This window comes from Musa acuminata, chromosome BXJ2-3 (assembly GCF_036884655.1).
Source record: "Musa acuminata AAA Group cultivar baxijiao chromosome BXJ2-3, Cavendish_Baxijiao_AAA, whole genome shotgun sequence".
Classification (NCBI taxonomy): domain Eukaryota; kingdom Viridiplantae; phylum Streptophyta; class Magnoliopsida; order Zingiberales; family Musaceae; genus Musa; species Musa acuminata.
The window spans coordinates 30,840,153-30,862,630 of NC_088340.1; the positions used below are offsets into that span (position 1 = coordinate 30,840,153).

Below are 22,478 nucleotides of genomic sequence, written 5' to 3' on the forward strand. Positions count from 1 at the left end.
AGTAAAATAAATAGACTTGTCCTGTAAATCTATGATCATCATATCATATTGATCGGTTGGATAGCAGGCTAACCTAAAACTTCCTCCCTCCTCTCCATGGTGTAGGGACAGAGTTCTCTGCAGATTTCATCCAAGCAAGCAAGAAACATGGAACATGGAACACACCAACTTTTAATTGAATCGGCTAACCCATCTCATCATCTTTTAATTGAACCCTAGTAATCGATCGGGTTCGTATGAATCGATTAGATTTTCAATACGTAATCGAATCATAATAAGAATATTTAAGTAATATCTGTTGTCATACATTAAATAAAAAAAGAGAGATAACTATGCAATATCTTCTATTGGCCACTCTGTGGGTCCCTCCATTTCTGACAGCCGCAGACTGTCATGCCCAGAGAGACACGAGGAGGAGAAAACAGTGGTAGGAGAGAGAAAGAGAGAGAGAGATGAAGGGCAAAGGAAAAGAGATGAAGTGAAAGCATGGGAAGGAGAAGAAGAAACAAGCAAAAAGAAATTATAGAAAAAGTAGTTTATTTATTTATTTATTTTTATAGTTGAACTCCTTAAAAGAGTGAGTTGTGCACAAATATTTGACCCCCAAGGCAATTCATCATGTAAGGATTGATCATTATCACCACCTACTTTTAATCCACCACTGCCAAACAAAGTGGTAAGCAGTGAAGAACTCATTCCTGTGTTGTTTTTTTTCCTCTTTCGAGGAAAGGCATGATGATGTTCTTGGAAACCTGTCAAACCGGACGTATAAATGATCTCTGTGCTCTCTAATGGTGGATGTGATGGTCCTGCGTCTCCTAATTATTACACCACCCTCTTCACAAAACCAAGAGGATATTTACCGTTCCTTCTCCCCAAGCAAAGGCCAAAGTGCAGTGCAGACTCACACACCATTCCTTTGAAGGGAACTAACTGTCCGGATGTAGAAGCCACGCAGACATCATAGCCAACACACAACAAGAAGCAATTAACCACCCACCTTCTTCTTCTTCGCTCCTCCTCTCTCTTTGGAGAACCGCATGACCGAAATCCACACCGAAAGAGAGAAAGAAAAAGGAAACAAGAGAGAGAGAGAGAGAATAGTCTTGCACAGTAAGCATGGTGGTGGGAAGACATGAGACTGCTGAATGCTTCCACAGTGAAGCAGCTCCACAAGAAAGTAATGACCGGAAGAAACATGCAGATAGTTACAAGGGAGCCCCATCATCTCTGAGCTGTTTGCATTAATTGTAGTACACGCTCTCCACTCTTCTTCTCCCTCTCTCTCATTTACTACTCCATCAAAGCAGGCAAATTAGAGTTGGGAACAGTAGTTCCCTTGTTCGTCAACCAAAGTGTATATTTCAGAACTTAATGCTGTCATCAGAGTTATGAACCAAAGTTCCCTCGTTCATCAACCAAACTGTACATCTCAGAACTTCAACACTGGTCATCGATCACCGGCTGATGGTTTGTTTGCCAATCTCGGGTCTCTCTCGACATCCTCCTTCCCCTCTGTGGTGCGAAAGAAGCATAAAGCTGCGTCAGCCACCACCCATTTACGGCCGTACCTTTTTGGTTGGACCCCCACACCAGCAGCCTCCCATGGCGCCAGCATCTTTACAACCATGCCATCAATCAACTTGTCGTGGGCCCACCCGCAGTGGACGGCCGAGATCACGTCCCTTTCGCGGCAATAGTAACAGCGCCAGACCATAACTGTACCGGTCGCGCAACCCAGGGCTCGGGTTAGGGTTTCGACCCCGGTTGGGACGTCGGGTTAGGATTAGGGTTTTGTTGCCGACCTTTTTGATGGCTTCTCATACGCGCTCGCGACCGCGACCGTGACCGCGCACGCACACGTACACACAGGTACAATTTATGGGTGGCGATGACATGTCACAGTACATGTGCCCCGATTCATTGCTTATTTTGATCCATTGGGAGAGTATTATTGTGCCTTTGGCTTTTGCTGCCCATAGATTCTCTCTCCCACACGGAAAACCCTAGCAATAGGTTGGGGTCTCCCGAAACCCTTTTTCCTTCGGTCCATCGTCGATCCCACGCTGATCTCTCCCGTTTCACTTGCCCCGGCCGCGCCTCGGGATCGAAGGGCGAACCGCGGTTCAGGTTTTTATGGTAAAGAAGCTACCGGATTCCTTTTCGGGTTCCCCGTGAGAGGTACTCGTTCTTTACCTTGTTGGGAAGAGTTCTTGAGTTCCAAGTTCCGATTTTTATGCTTCTCTTGGGCTCCTTTCGTCGATCGCTCTACTTTGTTGATGAATTTGGTCTGAAATTGATGGGTATTGGCTTCTCGCATCGTGGTGCGTTAGGTCAGCTGTATTTAGTACGGTTTGGAATGTAGTCTAGAAGTTGAATGGGAAAGGAGCTTCTTTTCTGGAGTCGACTATGGGTGTGTGGTTGAGCCTCAGGTTTATGATGATCCGGTGGCCTGTTTGTTCCTTTGCAGAAGCGGGTAATCAGCGAAGCATGGCTTGATGTATGTTACGGTGTGTATTTCTTTCCGCTTTTGTTATTTTATGTAGTAAGTTTTGATTCGTGTGGAGTGTGTTCGCTGCAGTTTCCGCTCATATTTCTTTGTGCAATGGATCTTCTGGTTTTGGTTAACCTGATGTACCTATTTGTTAGCTCAAGTCATGCTTTTGTATGTCGTGGGAAGTTTGAGAAAGCACTTGTGCCTTCTATTTTCCTTGAGGAAACCTCGTTACTTGCCCAGAAAGATTCAAGTGATTCGCTATCGTCTCATCTTGATGCATTATTTTATGATCAGTTTTGAATGGTTAGAGGTTGATTGATGTCTGAACTTAACTCTCATCACTCGTGGTGCTCCGGAGAAGATTGTTTCTCTTATATTTCATGTTCCAACTTTGTTCTTTTCATGGCAACTAAAATGATCGCACACCACTTTTCTTTTATAGTGCAAGTGCCTCCTGTGTGTTTGAGTTAAAATTCTCATATTGTGACAGAAATATGTAAAGGTTCTCTTTCTATGACATCATCTTGTGATTTTTTGTTTTGTTTCTTATAAGTGGCGAGTGTTACTTGTAATGGTTAAGTCGCACTGGTCCATTCAGTAATCTCCATATGTTGTTTCTTTTTTGGTTTCATGTTGGCAATGTGTTAGTCTGCACAAGATATAATGTTGCTTCTTGAGTTTGTTGTGATGATACAAGTGTAGCGGCAGTCCATCTAAGTTCTTGGAGGAAGTTTCTTATCTTAGTTGTGTTCTTGCAAAAATCTGCTTGGACATGAATCAAAATGACTAATGATCGTTGTGCTGATTATATAAATATTCCTGGTTATTAGTTTGATTGAGTCATATTAATTGCTGTACTAAACGATGTTCTATCTTTTCAGGCATGATTAGTTCCTGCTCATGTTATATTTAAAGTTCTCATTGAGAATTTTAAATACTTTATCGTGACTTATACTCTACAAATGACAATGAGAAGATAAGTTTGAGTAATGTTTGTGAACAAATGCATAATACTTTGCATGAATCCTCAAGTTCCTTTATCCATTCCTCAGTCTGTTTTATACAGAATGATGTGTTGTAATCAGTAAATTTTTTTTACAATGCATTTATATGCAGATTCATGAGGCTGGATCAATTATTAAATCTCATTAACGTTTAAAATTATTTGTAGCATTTGAAGCTAAATATGTTTGATACAATAATTATGCTGCTCAAAGTTATTTTGTCTCGATGCACGTTCTTAATTTGTCTGCTTTCTATTCAGCAAGGAGGAGCACATCCGGGAAAGACATATTCAACCTGCTGCATATGATTGTTCTCACCATTTTAAGCTATGGAAGTAGCAGTTAAGGAGCTGTATGTTAAAGGGAAAGAATTTGCTCCTGTGACTGATGGCAAGGAAGATGCAGAAGATTGTGACCATTTCACCATTCGGTATTTCCAGATGTCTATTTACCTGCTTTTCACTGTCTGACTTTCTTAAAATTAAGCAAATAGGAATTTTCAAATTCAGATTTGAACATTCGATATCTGCTTTGTGGCACCATGTACTTTGTTTAGGCCTATCTGCAATTTTGTTATTGTTGAAATTGTGGCACCAAAATCACTTTAGTCTGCATACTGAATACAAGTGACATATATTAACTTGTTGAAAACAGTTATCTTTTATTACTTTCTTCAGTAAACTATAACAGAGATATTTCCCTTCTAACAGTGGTTATGTTGCTGGTGTTCGAAAGAGAGATGCAAAGACTTGTTGGCCATTGTTTATGCCCCACAATGAAAGTTCAGATATAGATGCCAACATGCTACCACCACTACATGTTTCTAAGTTCAAACGATGGAGTTGCCTGAACTGTATTAATACTATTAGCACATCTGCAGATGTAACAGGACCTGCAGATTTAACAAGTGTACTACATGAAGAAATAAAGACAAAAAGCTCCTCATTTCTGTCAAATGCCAATTCAAATAGATTATGTTGTGATTCTAAACAATCTGAAAATAGAATACATGGGGAGAGACTCCTGTCAGATTCTTCTATCAGCATTAGTCATGGTGAACATAGCCCAGCACCATGCTGTGTCAAGAAAGCAAATGAATCTACAACAGAATGTGTGGCCAAAGAAGGTATCTGGGCTCTTACTCTATCATAATTTCCATTATCATCATAAGTTTTCATAGTCATTTCCTTCTCTTGACAGGTATCCGAGTATTCACATATGGGAAACATAGATCTGAAGAGAATCAAGATCGGTCATGCAAACCTGCATCCGCTGTGGTTGAAGATGAAAATTTTGAAGCAGGAAAAACCCAAGCAAGGAATATTGCAGTTACTGAGGACAATCCTGAGACTGTTCTTTCTGCTGATGGTTTTCCGATGGTTTGTGCCAAACCAAATGGAGGTGCAACCAGTGGAGTTTCTGATGCAGTTCTGGCTTTCAGAGCCAGCAAAGCATATGCAATCATAGACGATGAGGGGATTACTGATGAAGGTGAAATAGATGTAGTACCTGATGGCATGGTTAAGACAAGCTGGAAATTGGCTGGGGTTGATCTTGGCATCCCAAAAGATGATGCTCTAATTGCAACTGTTGCTAATGTTACCAAATATGCTTTAATGGATTTAGATCAGAGCAATAATGAAGCATCATACAGTAACATGGATTTGTTTGATCATGTGAATTGTATCTCAAATCAGAACAGTGTGCTTAGCAGTCCACACGGAAAAATGAACCACAAAAAGGTTCGTAAGCTACGCTTCCTGGAAGATATTATGAAAAGTGAAGAGTTGCACACATCTAAAAGAGCTTGTACTTTCAAGAGACACTCAGAAACATGTGAAATAAAGAGCAACCATGAGCGAGGGTCAGGTGGACTGGAATGTGAAGCCCAATCTGGAAACTGCAAAAGCAATCTCGTTGGCCAGAACTCTGAAATGACATCAACTGATCCTAATAAAGGTATAGAATCTAATCGGAACAACGATGATGATCTTTGTCTACTGCACTGGCTAAAGAAGGTTTCTAAGAAACTTGTCACCGATGATTCTCAGAACAAGAAAGCCATTGGTGCAAAAGGATATGCTGAAATTAAGCACAGAGAGAATAAAGGTGGTGTATCTACCAGTACGCATAATGCGAAGGATGTAGATCCTCTTTCTAAAATTTCTAGAGAAAGTAAACAAAATAAAAGCTATACCACTGAAAAGGAAAACAAGGTGCCTCTAGTAAAACCAAGTGGTTGTTGCCTCATGCAACAGGAAAATTTAGTTTCTAACAATGCAACAGTGAAGCATGTCCATCCTGAAAATGATTATCCTAAAATGAGAGACATAATTTCTGCACCTGGAAAACTAGACAGGAGCTATGATAAAAAAGTTGATTCCAGAATAAGGAAAAAGAAGGCATCACAAGTGGAGAGCAAAAGTTCTTCCCAAATAAAATGGTCAAAGGTATGCAAATTTTATCCTTTGTCATATTGTATTACTTGCAATTTTTATTAATCTCCCGTGTTCTTTTCTCAGTTTATTCTATGTTCGAGATTTTAGCTTTTCCATACTGATCAGTATCCTTATATTCAAGCCTATGTACAATATGGTATAGTTTACTATCATATAGAACTCATCCCGAAGCAGTTGGAGAGCTGATATAAGAAAATCTTAAATGTGAATGTATGATCTGATGAGCTACTCTTAATGAAAATTTGTGTACGAGCATTTAATTATTAAAGTAACTGCTGAGTGTGTTTTGAATCTTTTGAAGTCAGAGTAAAATCTAGAATAAGGAAAATAAAATTTCAGATATGTTACCGATTGAAGTTTTTTCATATTTATTTATTTTTCTGTGCATTTCTGATGCTTTTTAATTCTTACATTATCCTGGCTACAAGTTTTGCAAATTTCATTATAACTTCTGTTTGTGGGCCATAGTCGTGCAGCTTTACAAACTGGAATTATCTTGGCAAAACAGATAATATGATCATTGATTAGTAATCCTCTTTCTGTTGCACTTGTGCATGCTTGTTTCCACGTGCAGAAAGTAGTAGTAAAGAAACAAAGGACCACAAAGACACATGAAAAGGAAATTCTGGATGACATTCCGATGGACATTGTTGAACTCTTAGCGAAAAATCAACATGAAAGAAGTCTGATGAATGCTGAGGTTGCCAGCAAAAACCATCATGAGTTGTCAATGATGAATGATAAGATGAAGCATGGAAATATTTTAAATGTGTCTGGATACCGTGGAAGCAAGGTTATGAATGCGATATATATGAGTCATGCAAGTGATACAGAATTTGGTATTCCTACTACTCCATGTGGTAACCAGAATGCTGACCATGGAACAGAAGTCTGCAAGAGTGCCAAATATCAGAAACATATCCTTATAGATCTGAACCAACAAGCTACAGATGCCCTGACAAATCCAGAATATGATGAATACCAACTATGTACAACTCACCTTCATGCCGTTGATTCTAAAAAAAATCGTTCTCTTCCAAATTCTTATTGGGGAAGAATGAGGATGCAAGATTTTGGATTCTATCTGAAGGATCGAGGAGTTTTAGCTCAGAGTTCAAGTGGAGGTGACCATGATATATTGTCAGCGGCATTAAATGGCAGAATACATGGAGTCAGCGCCAGTAACATTCATGCTTATTGCAATTATGGGAAAATGGTGCCTGGTGATTCATTTCTTGATAGAAAACAGAGGACAGTTGTTCAAAAGGCTGACTTTCGGGAATCAATAAATACAAATGGCTTGCATTATCAAGCTGAGGGAGGGAAGTCTGAGCAATCAACAAACAGGACAACTCTACCAACCAGATCTTATCTTGTGGGAGGAGGAAATAGGTGTCATTTAGGAAGAACAGCACCAATAGATTTGCATACCAATGAAACAATTTCTGCATTGCATTTGCTTAGGCTAGTTGATCAAGCAGCTCTGACAGGTCTGTCATGCGATATAAACCATGTAGGAATTCCCCAAGGTTCTAACTTGAATTTTAGTAATAAATCCACAGAGGTGCTTGGTGTGGAAGTTGGAACCAAAATTAGAGAGACCCCTGAAAATCCATCCACAGCTGGTTACTCTGCTCATGACCAAAAAGAAGGAAATTTCAGCAAACCTCACCGTCCAATTCCCAGGGTAGGTGTTCTTGGGTCTTTGTTGCAAAAGGAAATCATGATTCACTCAAACAAGTGTATAGCACCATTGGGTTTTAATGCTAGGTGTTCTGGTGAAGCACCATCTTTCTTAGTTGAAGGAATGGATAAGACAGGTGCCCCTTCTTCATCTATTAATACTGAATATGGTGACGGCAGTAACTGTCTCTTTGGGACTACAAGTGCCAAGCAAATAGTAAGAGCTGGAGATTCTTCTGTACGTAAGTTTGGGATGGGTCAGGTTGGGATCACCAAAAGGAATGAAGCAATCCAATCCGTTAGACATGATTGTCATACCGTAAACTGTGTTGTCAACCAAAACCCTGCAGACTTCAGCATACCTGATGAAGACAACGTCTACATGCGCGGAAGTGAAAATCTACCCTCTGAATATATATCCCCCCCAAACCTCCATGGTATCAAACCCATCATGATGGGAATAAGTGGGAGGTGGTGAATTTTCAGGCATCGTAAGCATGAGAAGAGATGCTTTGGCATTCAAGCTTAGGTTTTTCTGCAGGAATTTTGCTGGTGGCCAATCTTTCATGAAGATAGTCACATATATGTGACCTAGTATTTGGCTAGCTTCTATCTGCCTTCACCAATGTCATAAATTTAACTTTACAAAAGCAAGGGTGATGATGATGGGAAATGTTGAGCCATTGCAAGACTGGATCAGTTTGTTGACCGTTAGCTGTTTGGTGCTGTTTCTCCAACAGCTTCAGATCAGGCAGGAATGTTGTGAAAGCAGAAGCATACAGGTATTTCTACTTAAGCGAAATAGTGTATAGACGAGTAAATATGTATGACCAGCTTGTTGTACTTTTGTCCTATTTTTGTTGTTAAATTTTAATAAATCAAGGAGTTGGAACTTGGAAGAACTCAGATTGTTAAGACTTTCTTTTAAGCCTAGCCTTGGTCAGCTTTCTCTTAGTTTTATGACCAGCAGGATCAAATGATGTTATGGTAATTTTGTTACTGTTTACCCGAGTTGTCAAAGTCAAGTGCCTGATTCTTTCAGTTATTTTTTTATACTTCCTGAACATTGTTTTTTCATACCATGGTTGATACCTTAAAGCTTTTACTAGTTATTTATTGGCCACATAAGGTGCAACTATTACTTCATTCATTTTCGATCACCTCACCGAGTGTAGTACATGTTTAATATAAAATCTTCTCCCTTGTGTTAGGTCAGAGAGCATGTTATCTTTTCTTCCTTGTAGTTGGCATATTATCCACATTTCACTGATGGGTAGAACTCTAAAGCATATATCAAGACCTCCTTTCAGGCATTGAAAAACTTATAACCACATTAGCGAATATATCATAAATATTAATCTGAGGCACCAACATGCAAGGTGAAGATTTAGATTTTGTTGTACATTAATGCTCCTAATATTTAGTTTTTGATATAAGTCTCTTAAATTTTGTTATAAATATAAAGTCCCTATAATCCTAGTGGATCAAGTATAATTTAGGATAGACATGTCCTATAATATATTAGTCTTATTTACATAACACCCCTAATGGAATATATCTGGAATATTCCATCAAATTAAACTTTCAGGCTAATATTAATAAGGGATTCAGGGAACTTTCAGAGGAATAAAATAAGATTTCATTAACTTATATTCAAAATGAAAACCCTCTTCAAAATTACTGTTTCGTAAAAAAAAAAATTTTTAAATTTGAAAAAATGTTGCCGTGCTATCACTTCAATGAAGTGCAGTTTGTTTTGTCAAAGTAGCCACATTGAGAAGCAATTTTCTGTTACAAGCTTAAAAAGTTATTGACCACTTCGAGTCTGGTTTGTTGCATATTTACATCAAGGTTGCAAGACTTCAGCCTGCAATATGGGAAGAAAACAACCTACTAACAATGACCAAATTCCACCTGCATCGTATACACCACAGAATTTATGATTAGCTTTGTTACCCTCCTGCTGCAGCATATGCTGCATGGCCAACGGTGACAAGGTAACTATCGTCAAAATGTGTCTTGATCTTTCATCTTTACTTTTGATCCTTTGTTTTATGGAACTTCTGCATCATATTTCAGAGAAGATGAATTTGCATTACCTGTTAAAACTTTTGCCTTCGTGTCCAACGGTGACAAGGTAACTATCGTCAAAATGTGTCTTGATCTTTCATCTTTACTGTGATTTGTTGTATTTTAGAAATTTGTATCATGTTTCAGAGGAGATTGATTTGCATTACCTGTAATAGCTTTTGCCTGTGCGGTGAGAATTACTCTCTTTATCTTGATCTTTCGTCTTGACTTTAATGTGACTTATATCTCTGTGTTTCAGAGCAGACAGACTCGCATTTCCTGTTAGAACTTTTGTCTGTGTGGCCAAGGGTGACTCAGTTACCATTTTAAAAATGTATCTTGATCTTTCATCTTCTTGATGATCCTTCATTTATAATAACTTTTTCCTCAGGTTTCAAAAAAGATAAATTTTTTTCATTACCTACTACTAAAATTATTGCCTGTGGTCAAGGAAGACCTGTTAACTATCTTCAAAATCTGTTGATTTTTCATCTTTGCAGTGATGCTTCATCATCCAGAACTTTTGCCCTATGTTTCAGAGAAGATGATGGCTAAGGGTGACACAGGTAACTATCTTCAATAGGTCTTTCATCTTTACAGTAATCCTTCATATTTTACAACTTTTTTTCTCGTGTTTCTGAAGAAGATGGATTTGCCTGCCTATCTTCAAAAATGTGTTTTGGTCTTTTTGATCTTTACTGGATGCTTCATCTTTTGGAACTTTTTGCCTCCTGTTAAAGAGAAGATGGATTTGCATTGTTATTTAGAACAGAGTGCTTGAGTTTATCAGCACAAACTAAGCAATAGGCTTCTAAAGACAAGGCAGTTTCTACTGGGAAGTTTAATCCTTCTTGTAGATTCCTTCACGGTTTCAGCCATTTTGAAAGCCTGTTTTCCATGTGCAACCTTTGGACACACTTATAATCTTTGGATCCAAATAAGAAACCACCAACTACCATTGTTCACTCTCTCTCTCTCTCTCTCTTATAATCTTTGGATCCAAATAAGAAACCACCAACTACCATTGTTCACTCACTCTCTCTCTCTCTCTCTCTCTCTCTCTCTCTCTCTCTCTCTCTCTCTCTCCACCAGCAGTATTAAATGTCCCTAAATATAAGGGTAAGACAGCATACATTAATCTTCTCTGGATGTCATATTAGAGAAAAGTCTGTCTTAATGAGTTCACCCTTTGTATTCAATCATTTGTGTATATGACACCTAAATTAGTCAATGGAATATATATATATATATATATATATATATATATATATATATATATATATATATATATATTCTTCCAATTCCTCCTTTCAGGAAGGTATTGCCCTGCAAAAATAATGGAGCACACCTTCCTTCCACATTCCAAATATAATATTTGTTGTGCCACCTTCAAGCAAAGGAATCCACAGCTTGGAAATGGAGTGGTTGCCTTCTCCTTTCTCTCTCTCTCTCTCTCATTCTCTTTCTTATTGATTGCTTGTGTGTTTTGGGTAGCTTTTGACTGATGCTAAATCTTTAATCCAGTAGTTCCTCATCTCCCAAAAACAGATAAATGATAGGAACATGGAGCATGATCTCCACATGAGTTGTTCCAAGCTGTCTCTTGTCACCTCAAGTAATGCTTTCCTGCATGGCCCATACACGAAATTAATGCTGTCAGTACACCAGTAAGCTTCATGCGATCGCATCATCTGCCTCCCAAACACCTCCGTGTTTCCTCTTTCCAACAACACACCCACCATCTCTTCCTCTTTAAACTAATCACTTAATGTGATCCCGAGGAGGAGAAATTTAGCAGATAAATTCTAGTGGTTTCCGAAACCCTAATGTCATTCCATCTGAAAGCTCGACATACGAGCGATGGATGAAGACGAAGAAGGGAGGGACTAAGAGAGTATACATATTTCAATGAAATGCATCGTTAATCGTCACCTTAGAATTTCTATGAAATGCTTCTCTATAGAGAGAGTATATACATATTTCAATCCACGAAGATGTTATAATTGAATCATCAGAGACTCCAAAAATTCCACTTCTACTATTTTTTTTCTTCTTTTATTGAAAGGACTATAGAATTAAATCTATATTAAGTGTTTTTAGCCAAATAATTTCTGATTGCATAAAATTATTAAGAAAGGAACATTTGATAATACATCTGCAGCTCAAACAAACAAACAATTAGAACGAGATTTGCTTCAAGACAAACGGAAGATTCGTGCAATAATAGCAGACCAGAAGGATACGCTCCAAATCTAGTGGTCCTCTGAGGCTCGTCGCACGTGCATCAGATATATATATATATATATATATATATATATATATATATATATATATATATATATATATATCCCAAATCAAGATACGAAGAATCTAAGCATACCAGCAGCTATATCTACCATGAGATACTCCTATCCACGTGACATGATTCGTGGAGCTTGCTAAGTAAACCTTTTTACTACCATATCGGAATCCGATAACCTGAATCTACTTGGATGTTGGCAGAAATTTTTAGTGTGATCTTCTGTAGATCTTTTCCAATACTAGTATATCAAATAAAATACTCTGACCTAATCTGCTTCCCCAGTTGGGAGAGTTGATATTAGTGCGCGGATTTTTTGGCATCGAAGTCCACAGCCAAAACTTTCTTTTTATTTATTGAGTTTGGATACGATCGATATTAGCACACAGCTAAGCAAATAAGATCTCCCTAAATCCACATACATCTAAACCAGCAAATCATTTCATTGGTCTCAGGCAACCCCACACCCTTTTTATATCAGTCATCTCTCGCTCTCTCATTCTTGTTCTTGTTGGTCTTCTTCTTGGCTTAGATTTGGAGATCGATCGGAAAGGAGGGATGGGAAGCACATACTTCAAGGGAGGACGGCTGGGAAGCGGAAGATGTGGGTCATCCAGGAAGGGGAAGAAGGAGAAGTCAAAGCAACCCCAGAGAGGACTCGGGGTGGCTCAGCTGGAGCAGATGAGACTGCAGAGTCAAATGGAGGAATATGTTTCGTCGCTCGACTCCCCATTCTGCAGCGATCTCAACATGGTCTCCCAGATCTTACCCATGTTTTGATTGTCCTTGTTCTTTTCTTCCTCCTCCTAAATCCCCATCATGGTTGTCTCAGCCGGAAGACTCGAGAGTGGAAATGGCATTCTCATCGCCTCCCTCGTCACCATCCGGTATCGTTCCAGGGCCTTCGTTTGCGCTTCATCCCAACATGATGGTATCTCAAGCTTGCACTCATGGGTTTGTACACGGACAAGATTGCGTCCGCTCATGCTTTTTGCTGCTTCTTTCGTGTATCGTAGATGGATTATCATGGAGACGCCGGAAGAACAAGTTTCACTGGTGGCGAACGCTGGTTGGGTACTTGGGCAAGGTATAGTGTGGTTTGGTCATCAGATTGGGTGGAAGAGGTTTTGAAGGATGCTCACCGATTCTCCTGCTGTTTCATGTTACCAGATCGCATCTGAGTCAAGGAGGCATGTCTTCATCGCACTGCTACTCGCCGCCAACCGTGACATTGCCGCTCTTCGAAGAAACCACCACTGAGGTTGTCTTGATTTCTTATGCTGCCTCACTTATGATCTAAATAAACTCATCGTTTGCCATGCAGGACTCAGCACAGGAGAATAGACGGCATGATCAAAACCTTTCGATAAGCTCGATCAGCCAGAATTCTGATCCGGACGATGCACGACAAGTAGTAGACTTGGAGCTTAGACTATGACTCTAAATACTTGCATGGATGTCCTCCTTCCTGTTCATGCTCTTACTGTATATTCTGCAGAAAAAGAAGAGAAAGATTATTGTAGGGTATCCACAAAGGCAAAATTTTGATGTCATCTTCATGTATTAGTCTTGCATGAGACACCATGAAGCACAGATCTAATATGAGGTCATCTTTGGTTCTCATGAATCGGAGATGGTTGAGGCTTTCTCTATCTTTGGTTAGCAGCTAACAATAAATCACTTGCCCATTTCATGGAGACTCTCTCTCTCTCTCTCTCTTTTATACTCTTCTTCTCTTCTCTTCTATTTTGCATGCATGGCTACTAAGTCCTACAAGAGATAGGAAACAAGTCTTTGGGCAAAAGATAAGTGATCATGCCAAGATTTCAGTAGTCCATCAGTTTATGTATTTAAATCTGTACTTCTTAATTCACTTATATATAGAATAATTTTATTTTGAATTCGTTACAGCTGGCTTAGCACTACTATCAAATTGTATCTTGGCGAAGATATTGACTAGCTTAGCTAATAAAAATCTTACTGATTATTATCGTAATGTTTTGAACTCAATCCTACTTTCACTATTTACTTTTTTTGCTTAAAAAAAAATATCTTATTGTTCGAAAGCACTGTCAGTATTATCATTATTATTATTGTTGTTGTTGTTGTTATTGTTGATGTTGTTGTTGTATCCATGGAGACATGATATCTTTAGGTATCGCAAGTAACAAAAACCTTATAACAATTATATTGATGATATGATAAATATTGCTTAGAATCCATAAGTATCCTTATCCCACTAGTATTGTATGCCACTAGGCTATCACATCATATCTTAGCTTGCATGCAAGTAGATTATTTTCATAACTAAGACTCTCGTCATCTAGATATCATAGGAACAATCTACCTCTTAATGCTAAGACTGTTAAGACTCTAGCTAGGAGAGTCCTAATTGAGAGAGACATTCATATAAAACCTACCTAAGCCAACCCCTATTAAAGAGATGAAGAGGCCGGCTAGGGTTAGGAGGTTGTTTCTTAGAGAAGAATTAGAAGTTGTAAAGGAATAGGAGTCTTGAGTAGAGTCCTATTAAGAGTTGGTTAGAAGTACGAGTCCTATTAGAAGTTAGGGTTTAGAAGCCCTATAAATAACCATGTATTCCTCCTCTTTTCATAAGCAATAGATGAATCTTTTCTGCAGCCTTTGAGCGGCAACTTGGAGGGAGGAACCCTCATAGAGTTCCAAGGAGGCCGATCAATCCCTATAGAGTTCCAAGGAGGTCGATCTCCTAAAGGGATCAACTCTAAGTTTAGAATCTATAAGGGTTCTAACACCTAGTATCAGAGCAACGTTCTTGGCATCTCCCTGCTCTTCCACAGCCATCCATCAGCCCTCCACAATCGCCCAAAGTAATTCTCACAATTGCTTAAAAGATCTTCACCAAATTTCACCATCATCCCACCACCATAGATCATCATTTGATCTCCTCGTGAATTGTAACAGGTTTTGGTTTCCTATCTTACTGTTGTTGTAATTTAGTTATCCTTATTCGAAAATCTAAAACAAATTATTCTAAAATTGCTGCATAAACTTTTCGTCGCAAAGTTTTCATCTCTACGACAAAAGATACATTGCAGAATTCCAACAGCATAGCATAATCTGTTTGATCTTGCTACTGTATTTTTTCTATCCAAATCTCTATGAAATTTTTATGATAGCTTTGACACTTCCTAATAGTAGATTTCTCTTTGGTTTTGTCAAAAAATTCTCAATATAAACTATTGATCTTTTATGTCTAAACTGTTATACTTGAAAATCTACACTGTAAAATTCTAGCCGCATAGTATAGTTTGTTTGATCTTGCTACTACGTTTTTTCTGTCCAAATCTCTACGAAATTTTTATGATAGCTTTGATACTTCCTAACAGTGGATTTTTCTTTCATTTCATAATTTTTTTTTTAATATAAACCACTAATTTTTTACGTCCAATCTACTATATTTGAAAATCTGTAGAAAATTTCAGCCACATATTATTGCCTTAACCGATCTATTTGCAATCCTTTTTAAACGAAATTTCTTATACACTTCATAAATCATCTTAGCTTCTATCTAATATTGATCTATTGATGAATTAATCTCTAAAAACGATTTTATGTTTCTATAAATTTTCGTTGCAAACCGCTAAAATTTTTCAACGAGATTTCTGCTATTGCAACTTGCATCAATTTTCTTGTTGTTATACTGCTGAAATTTTCTTGATTAAAATAGACATCCTTGCTGTCATTAAACTGAGATTTTGCTATCAATTCCCTCCTCAAACCTCTCAAGTTTTTGATAGAAATTTTATCGAGAAACCACAGTTTTTTTTATAACAATTCTACTCTTACAAGACAACACATATTTGCAGCAACTTCCATTGATTTCTGTCAAACCTTTGCTGCCATCTACCACAGATCCAAAACTTTCATCCACAGCCCTAAAACTCCACTAAACCATACCCTCAAACTGTACCCAAAATAGCCACAAAACAAGTCTAAACTGCAGCCTATATCCACCGATCCACCAACCCTTTCGACCATCACTTCTTTCAACCTATATATGCCTTTAACCCGACAACAAAAGAGAGATCTTAACATCACATATTTAGAGGCATATACTATGGCATTTGAAGAGGCAATCAATGCTAAATTCGAAGCCTTCAAGGTGCAAATGGAGGATAAGATTCAAATGCTCTTTAACGAACTTAGATTGAGCCGACCACTAAGCCTAAAGAAATCACATCAAGGAGAAAGCTTTGCCCAATCGCACCAAGCTCAAAGAGATGACTTCCAAGGAAGGGGAGGCTCTATGACTGACCCCAACTATCTATGCATGAGGGTGGACTTTCCTAGATGGGAAGAAGGAGACCTGATTGGTTGGATCTCACGCGTGGAGCGATATTTTCGGTACCACAAAATCGCGGACGTATCTATGGTGAAAATTACGGCTATACATCTTGAAGGGGATGCTATACAATGGTTTGACTAATTTGAACACACTCATGGAATCCTCTTATGGCGACAATTCAAAGAAAGACTGCTGATCCGCTTTGGACCAACCGATTACGAGAACATTGACGAACAACTAGCAAAGATCCGACAAACCTCCACCATTCAGGAGTACCAAATCAGGTTTGAAAGGTTATCTAATCAAACTCATGATTGGTCTCAAAAACAGCTATTAGGGACCTTCATTGAGGGCTTAAAGCCGGAGATCCAGGGAGAAGTTAAAGCACGACAACCGTACATGCTTATGGCAGCCATCTCTTTCGCACGACATCAAGAGGAGCGATTGAACCATGAAGCTTGGAGGACTAGGGTTGCTCCTCGACCAGCAATACTGAAGCCCTCGGCCCCCCTACTGTTGATCGAGTCCCTGCACCAAAGAGGTTGACAAGAGAAGAGCTTCGGGAGCGATATGCGAAGGGGTTATGTTGGCATTGCGATAAGCTGTGGAGCCGTGAGCATCGCTGTAGTAAAAGGAGACTTCTTATGATTGAACCAATAGAAGAATGTGTTATTGAACATCTAGAAGAGAGCTTTGAACATGAAGAAGAAGATGTAGAAGAAGAGCCACAACCGACCGAAGTCACGGTACATGCACTAACCGGCTACTCAAACCAGCAAACGATAAAAGTTGGAGGCCTTCTCAAACAACAATCGATCACTGTTTTCATCGACATGGGCAATACTAATAACTTCCTATACAGTAAGGTTGCTGTCCGGATGGCCTTACCTATCGAGAATTGTAGCAAGTTTGACATTAAGGTCACCGATGGATGGATTTTGAAGTATGATCGTAGGCGCCCGCGAGTGAAACTATTGCTACAGGACCAAGAGATAATTGCATATTTCTTCCTCCTCTCTTTTGATGATCATAAGACAATACTCAGAATTAAATGGTTATGACATTAGATGATATTTCTTGAAATTTTATGCAACTAATTATGAAATTTTATAGTAAGGAGAAACAAGTGATACTGCACGGGAAACGTGGGGGCGACGTAATGACAATTTGCATACAACAAATGGAGAAGGTTTTGCATAAAGCATACAACGATTTTTTGGTACAACTTGAGCAGCAAACTAAGGAAGAGCCAATAGAATTTGAAGATCCAAACTTACTTCCTTTGCTTGCTGAATTTTCAGATATATTTGATGAACCGCACAACCTACTTCTTACCCGTCGGCATGCTCATTACATAACGATTCTTCTAAGCAAACCTCTAGTAAATATTCAGCCATATTAGTATATACATCTCCAGAAGGATGAAATAGAAAGGATTGTAAAAGAGATGCTCGAAACAGGAGTTATTCAGCCAAGTTATAGTCTCTACTCTTCACCGGTGCTACTTGTACGCAAGAAGGACGAAACATGGCGAATATGCGTTGATTATCGAGCTCTCAATGGCATAACCATCAAGGATAAATACCCTATTCTAGTAGTAGATGAATTGCTAGATGAAAGGGAACACAAATCTTCACAAAGTTGGACCTTCGATCCGGGTATCATCAAATACGAGTGTGCGAAAAAGACATACCGAAAACCGCCTTTCGAACACACAACGATCACTATGAATTTTTGCTTTCTTCAACAAAAGGTGAAATATCTTGGGCATATCATATCAGAGGAAGGTGTGATGGGGACCCCTCCAATATAGAAGCAATGCAGAACTGGCCGACCCCGAGGAACATAAAATTGCTACATGGCTTTCTGGGTTTAATAGGCTACTACCACAAGTTCGTGAAAACCTATGGAAAGATCAGTGCACCACTTACTTTCTTACTAAAAAAAGATGTCTTCCAATGGTTGGATAAAGCCTCCACTGCCTTCGACAAACTTAAGGCAACCATGACGACAACGCTAATGCTAGCACTACCAGATTTCAACCGACCTTTCTGCTAGTCATAGGTGCCCAGCAAGCCAATCACGTGAGTGATGGCACGTGTGACTTGATACAGAATCTTTTTGCTTATTATATTTTGGCGTATATCACTTTATAACTATTGCATAAATGCATATATATATTGTGATGTCCTTAGATTTGTGCAATGGGAATCGGATCGTGATGAGATCACGATAATGAGATCGATTCACCTTTAAACACATATCCTAAATAATCCCGGTCATAGGTTACTCGAGAGGGACATTGTGATAACCGGATAGACTGGTGTGCTGTATACCCGTCCATATGATGGATGCAGCTAGTCTCATAGCTGCTCGTGTAGGGACACTAGGGATACAGTACAGGTGCTCATTGGAGAATGAGTTCACTGATTGATCCGCTTACGGAATGCTGGATGGTTGATGATGCCTTATTGTCAGACAGCGATTCCGTAGTCCTAGTGGTGTATCTGGTCCTTAGACTTGAGACACCAAGGATGTCCTATATGAGTGCTCCACTCTTTGATACCAGACTTATAGGTTTGGCTGTCCCCAGATCTAGTACAACTGGTCATTGGGAGTGGTAGTCGACCTTACGAGGGCTATTGAGTGTCAATAGAGGATCATCCACTCTCGGCGTCATGAGAGGAATATCCTATGTGTTCTTGCTCAGACAAATCCCTGGCCAGGGTCATTCGGGTTGAGAGAGAGAGAGTTCTCCGGGAGAATCCGATTAGAGCGAGACTCGAGTAGAAACCGTATGGGTCTGACAGCACCATGCTCGATATACGGTCTCTGGGATATTAGATGGATGAGGGACTATAGGTACATGGTAACTGAGGACAGACAGGTCCAATGGATTGGATTCCCCTGTATCGTCTGGGGACTACGGCGTAGTGGCCTAGTACGTCCGTAGTCGATGAGTCGAGTGAATTATTACAGAGATAATAATTCACTCAGTTAGAAGGAGTTCTGACAGGTATGACTCACGGCCAGCTCGATATTGGGCCTAGAGGGTCACACACATATGGTAGGCATTGCGATGAGTAGAGGTTCGGATATGAGATATCCGACGGAGCCCTTGTCTTATTGGATGCAGATCCAATACCCACTAGGGAAGGACCCATTAGGGTTTGACACGGGATCTCTATAAATAGGAGGGATTCACAGCCTCATAGGCTAGAGCCTTTGCTTGCCTTTCCTATTCTTCTCTTCCTCTCCACCTCAGAGCAGGCCTGGAGTCTTGAGGAGCGTCGTCGCAACCCTGCTGTGTGGATCACCGCTAGAGAGGAGGACGCTTGACCTCCTTCACCCTCTCCTAAGGATCTGCAAGGAAACAGGGATATACGATCTCCCTAGGTAACACAACCTACTCTATACGCAGTTTTAAGTTTCGCGGATTTTGCGCACTAATCTTCGCACGACGACGAACATCTTTTTGGGAATCGGGGATTTTGTTTTCTTGTTCTTCCGCTGCGCATGTGATGTCGCCCCCAAGATTTCCCAACACTTTCATTATTGAGGTCGACGCATCTGGAGTCGGAATTGGAGCCATTCTCATGCAAGATAATCGACCACTCGCATACACTACCAAGGCATTGTCTCCCTCCCATCAAAATATGTCAATATATAATAAGGAGATGCTCGCTATTGTGCACACAGCAACGAGACGGGGACCCTAGATCAGTTGACGATTTCAAATTAAAACCGACTATAAAAGCCTCAAGTACTTTTTGGAGCAAAAGATATCATCCCCTAAGCAGCAAAAATAAGTAACAAAACTTCTTAGATTTGATTATGAAATAACTTACAAAAAGGAGAAAGAGAATGTTGTTGCAGATGCGCTTTTGCAGCTACCCGAGCAAGCTGAATTTTCGGTCGTTTCACTTTCGACCAACGACTTCCTTGAGGATATTAAGATAGAATGACAGAAAGATTCGAAGACCAGTAAGATCATAAAAAAATTGGAGGAAGCACCAAGCTCCGTGACTCATTACAATTGAGATTCAAAAGAATTATACTATAAGGGACGTATTGTGCTTATGACAAATTCTACTTACATCTTCACAAGCAGATTTTGAACAAAGTTATTCCATATACATGGTACTAAATTGAAAAGGAATATGGCATATCACCCACAAACCGACGGCCAAATGGAAGTTGTAAATAGGTGCTTGGAGACAGCCCAAAGACACCCACCAAATATGACTACTCAAAGAGAACTCCAGACCCAGCCAAGTGCCATTATTGATCGACGGATCGTGACTCGACGACGACGACCCACTACTGAAGTGCTAATATAGTGAGCGAACCTACCAACAGAAGATGTCACTTAGGAGAATTATGATGACTTGAAGATCAAATTCTCAGAATTCATGAATCGTCAGCCTCAAGGACAAGGCTGATTTGAAGAGGGCGGGTCAATTAGGACTCTAGCTAGGAGAGTCCTTATTGAGAGGGACATTCATGTAAAACCTACCTAAGCCGACCCATATTAAAGAGGTGAAGAGGTCAGCTACGGTTAGGAGATTATTTCTTAGAGAAGAATTAGGAATTGTAAAGGAATAGGAGTCTTGAGTAGGAGTCATATTAGGAGTTGGTTAGAAGTAGGAGTCTTGAGTAGGAGTCATATTAGGAGTTAGGGTTTAGAAGCCTTATAAATAGCCATGTATTCCTCCTCTTTTCATAAGCAATAGATGAATCTTTTCTTTTGAGCAGCAACTTGGAAAGAGGAACTCCTATAGAGTTCCAAGGAGATCGATCCCCTAAAGAGATCAACCCCAAGTTTAGAATATGCAAGGGTTCTAACAAAAACTCACTCTCTTAAATCAAAGATGAGAAGGAGAAAATTTTAACATGTAATATAGATTGAAGTTAAGTTAGTGGGGACTAACATATCTTATTAGTGGGGACTAACAAAGATGAGAATAAGCACCAACACAATCTAATGTTAAGGTTTATCATTATCTTATTATCATCATCATTTTCTCAGCTAATTTCCATCAATCTCTTTTACTATCTCCCTCTCTTCGTCTTTCATCATTATTTTCCATCCTCCCCTTGTACATCCCCATGTTATTTTCCTATGTATGTTTGTGTCTTATAAATCATCAGAATTTGATTGTTTTTTTTTTCCCTCTTATTCATGCATTTTGTTTCTTCTAACTATAAAATATATATATATATATATATATATATATATATATATATATATATATATATATATATATATATATATATATATATATATATATATAGGTATAATAAAAAAACATAGATTATATAAACATGACATCCAATAAGACCCATAGATTAATTATGAGTAGTAGGTTGGTCAGGGAATGCACTATTTTATTGCCCAAAGCTGCTGCTCACTCTAATGTAAGATGGATGGGTCGCTCTCACACATGATAAAATTATTCACTCCAATTTATGAGAGAGTAACCATCAAATGGATTGAGGTGCATGAAAATTAATATCCAATTTAGGTTCAGGTTATGCACATGTTTCGAAGGTTTATTACGGGAACAATAAGGACAGCAAGGAACTCATGATGATGGCTACAAAAACAAGTTTCTCCACAACTACCAATCTCATGCAAGAAGATAAGAAAGCCTTGCTGTATCAAACTGGTCCTTCCATTAGCTTTTCTCCTAAAAGAAGAAGACAAATTCCCACACCAGCAGCCTTTGATATGTTCATCTTAACAAAGACATACAGAGAAGAGATGTTGGAAAATAGAGCTTTTCTGTAACAAAGAACTAACAACAGTAGTAGGTGTTAGAAAATGCTCAAGTGATCAACCCACTCAATTAACTTTGCAAATTCCAAGTTTTTAGTATTACTTCATACAAATTCCTTTTTCTTTTTTCCAATGTCAAATTATCTTAAAATCCTTACTTTCTTCATCGTGAAAACGATGTTAGATTTTAAAAATACTTTGATTTTTAAAAATTATCTAAATTTTGATGTCTTGAGATGATTTGATAGCCTTTATTAGTTAAGCTAACTTAAGATTGTCACTAAAAGAACACATCCTTGAGTGCTTGTTCAATTCAAATCTCTCATTTTCTTTCTCTGCCTTTTCACTATTTTTGAATGA

The 22,478-nt window shown here is 38.9% G+C and overlaps 2 protein-coding genes across 6 annotated transcripts; both read left to right on the plus strand.

The window, feature by feature from the left end:
* The first annotated feature begins 1,819 nt into the window (after positions 1-1,819).
* LOC103978368 (protein EMBRYONIC FLOWER 1) lies at positions 1,820-9,930 on the plus strand. 5 transcript variants are annotated; one of them, XR_010485225.1, is made up of 7 exons: positions 1,920-2,510; positions 3,762-3,931; positions 4,212-4,627; positions 4,702-5,951; positions 6,535-8,425; positions 9,495-9,640; positions 9,723-9,930. XR_010485225.1 is itself a non-coding variant. In XM_009394142.3 (6 exons), exons 3-6 carry the CDS (start codon positions 3,831-3,833, stop codon positions 8,119-8,121), a joined length of 3,354 nt encoding a protein of 1,117 aa, XP_009392417.2. In that variant the 5' UTR covers positions 1,820-2,181; positions 2,334-2,510; positions 3,762-3,830; the 3' UTR covers positions 8,122-8,649. The 5 variants fall into 5 exon arrangements, 3 of the variants coding, with proteins under 3 accessions (XP_009392417.2, XP_018678254.2, XP_064955750.1); XM_009394142.3 differs by lacking the exons at positions 9,495-9,640; positions 9,723-9,930 and having other exon boundaries at positions 1,820-2,181; positions 2,334-2,510; positions 6,535-8,649; XR_010485226.1 differs by having other exon boundaries at positions 9,495-9,930.
* A 2,547-nt stretch (positions 9,931-12,477) lies between these two features.
* Positions 12,478-13,625, plus strand: LOC108952311 (protein SPEAR1-like). The gene is made up of 4 exons (XM_065097535.1): positions 12,478-12,765; positions 12,845-12,943; positions 13,029-13,099; positions 13,183-13,625. The coding sequence occupies exons 1-4, from the start codon at positions 12,571-12,573 to the stop codon at positions 13,310-13,312; spliced, it is 495 nt and encodes a 164-aa protein (XP_064953607.1). The 5' UTR covers positions 12,478-12,570; the 3' UTR covers positions 13,313-13,625.
* Positions 13,626-22,478: the final 8,853 nt, after the last annotated feature.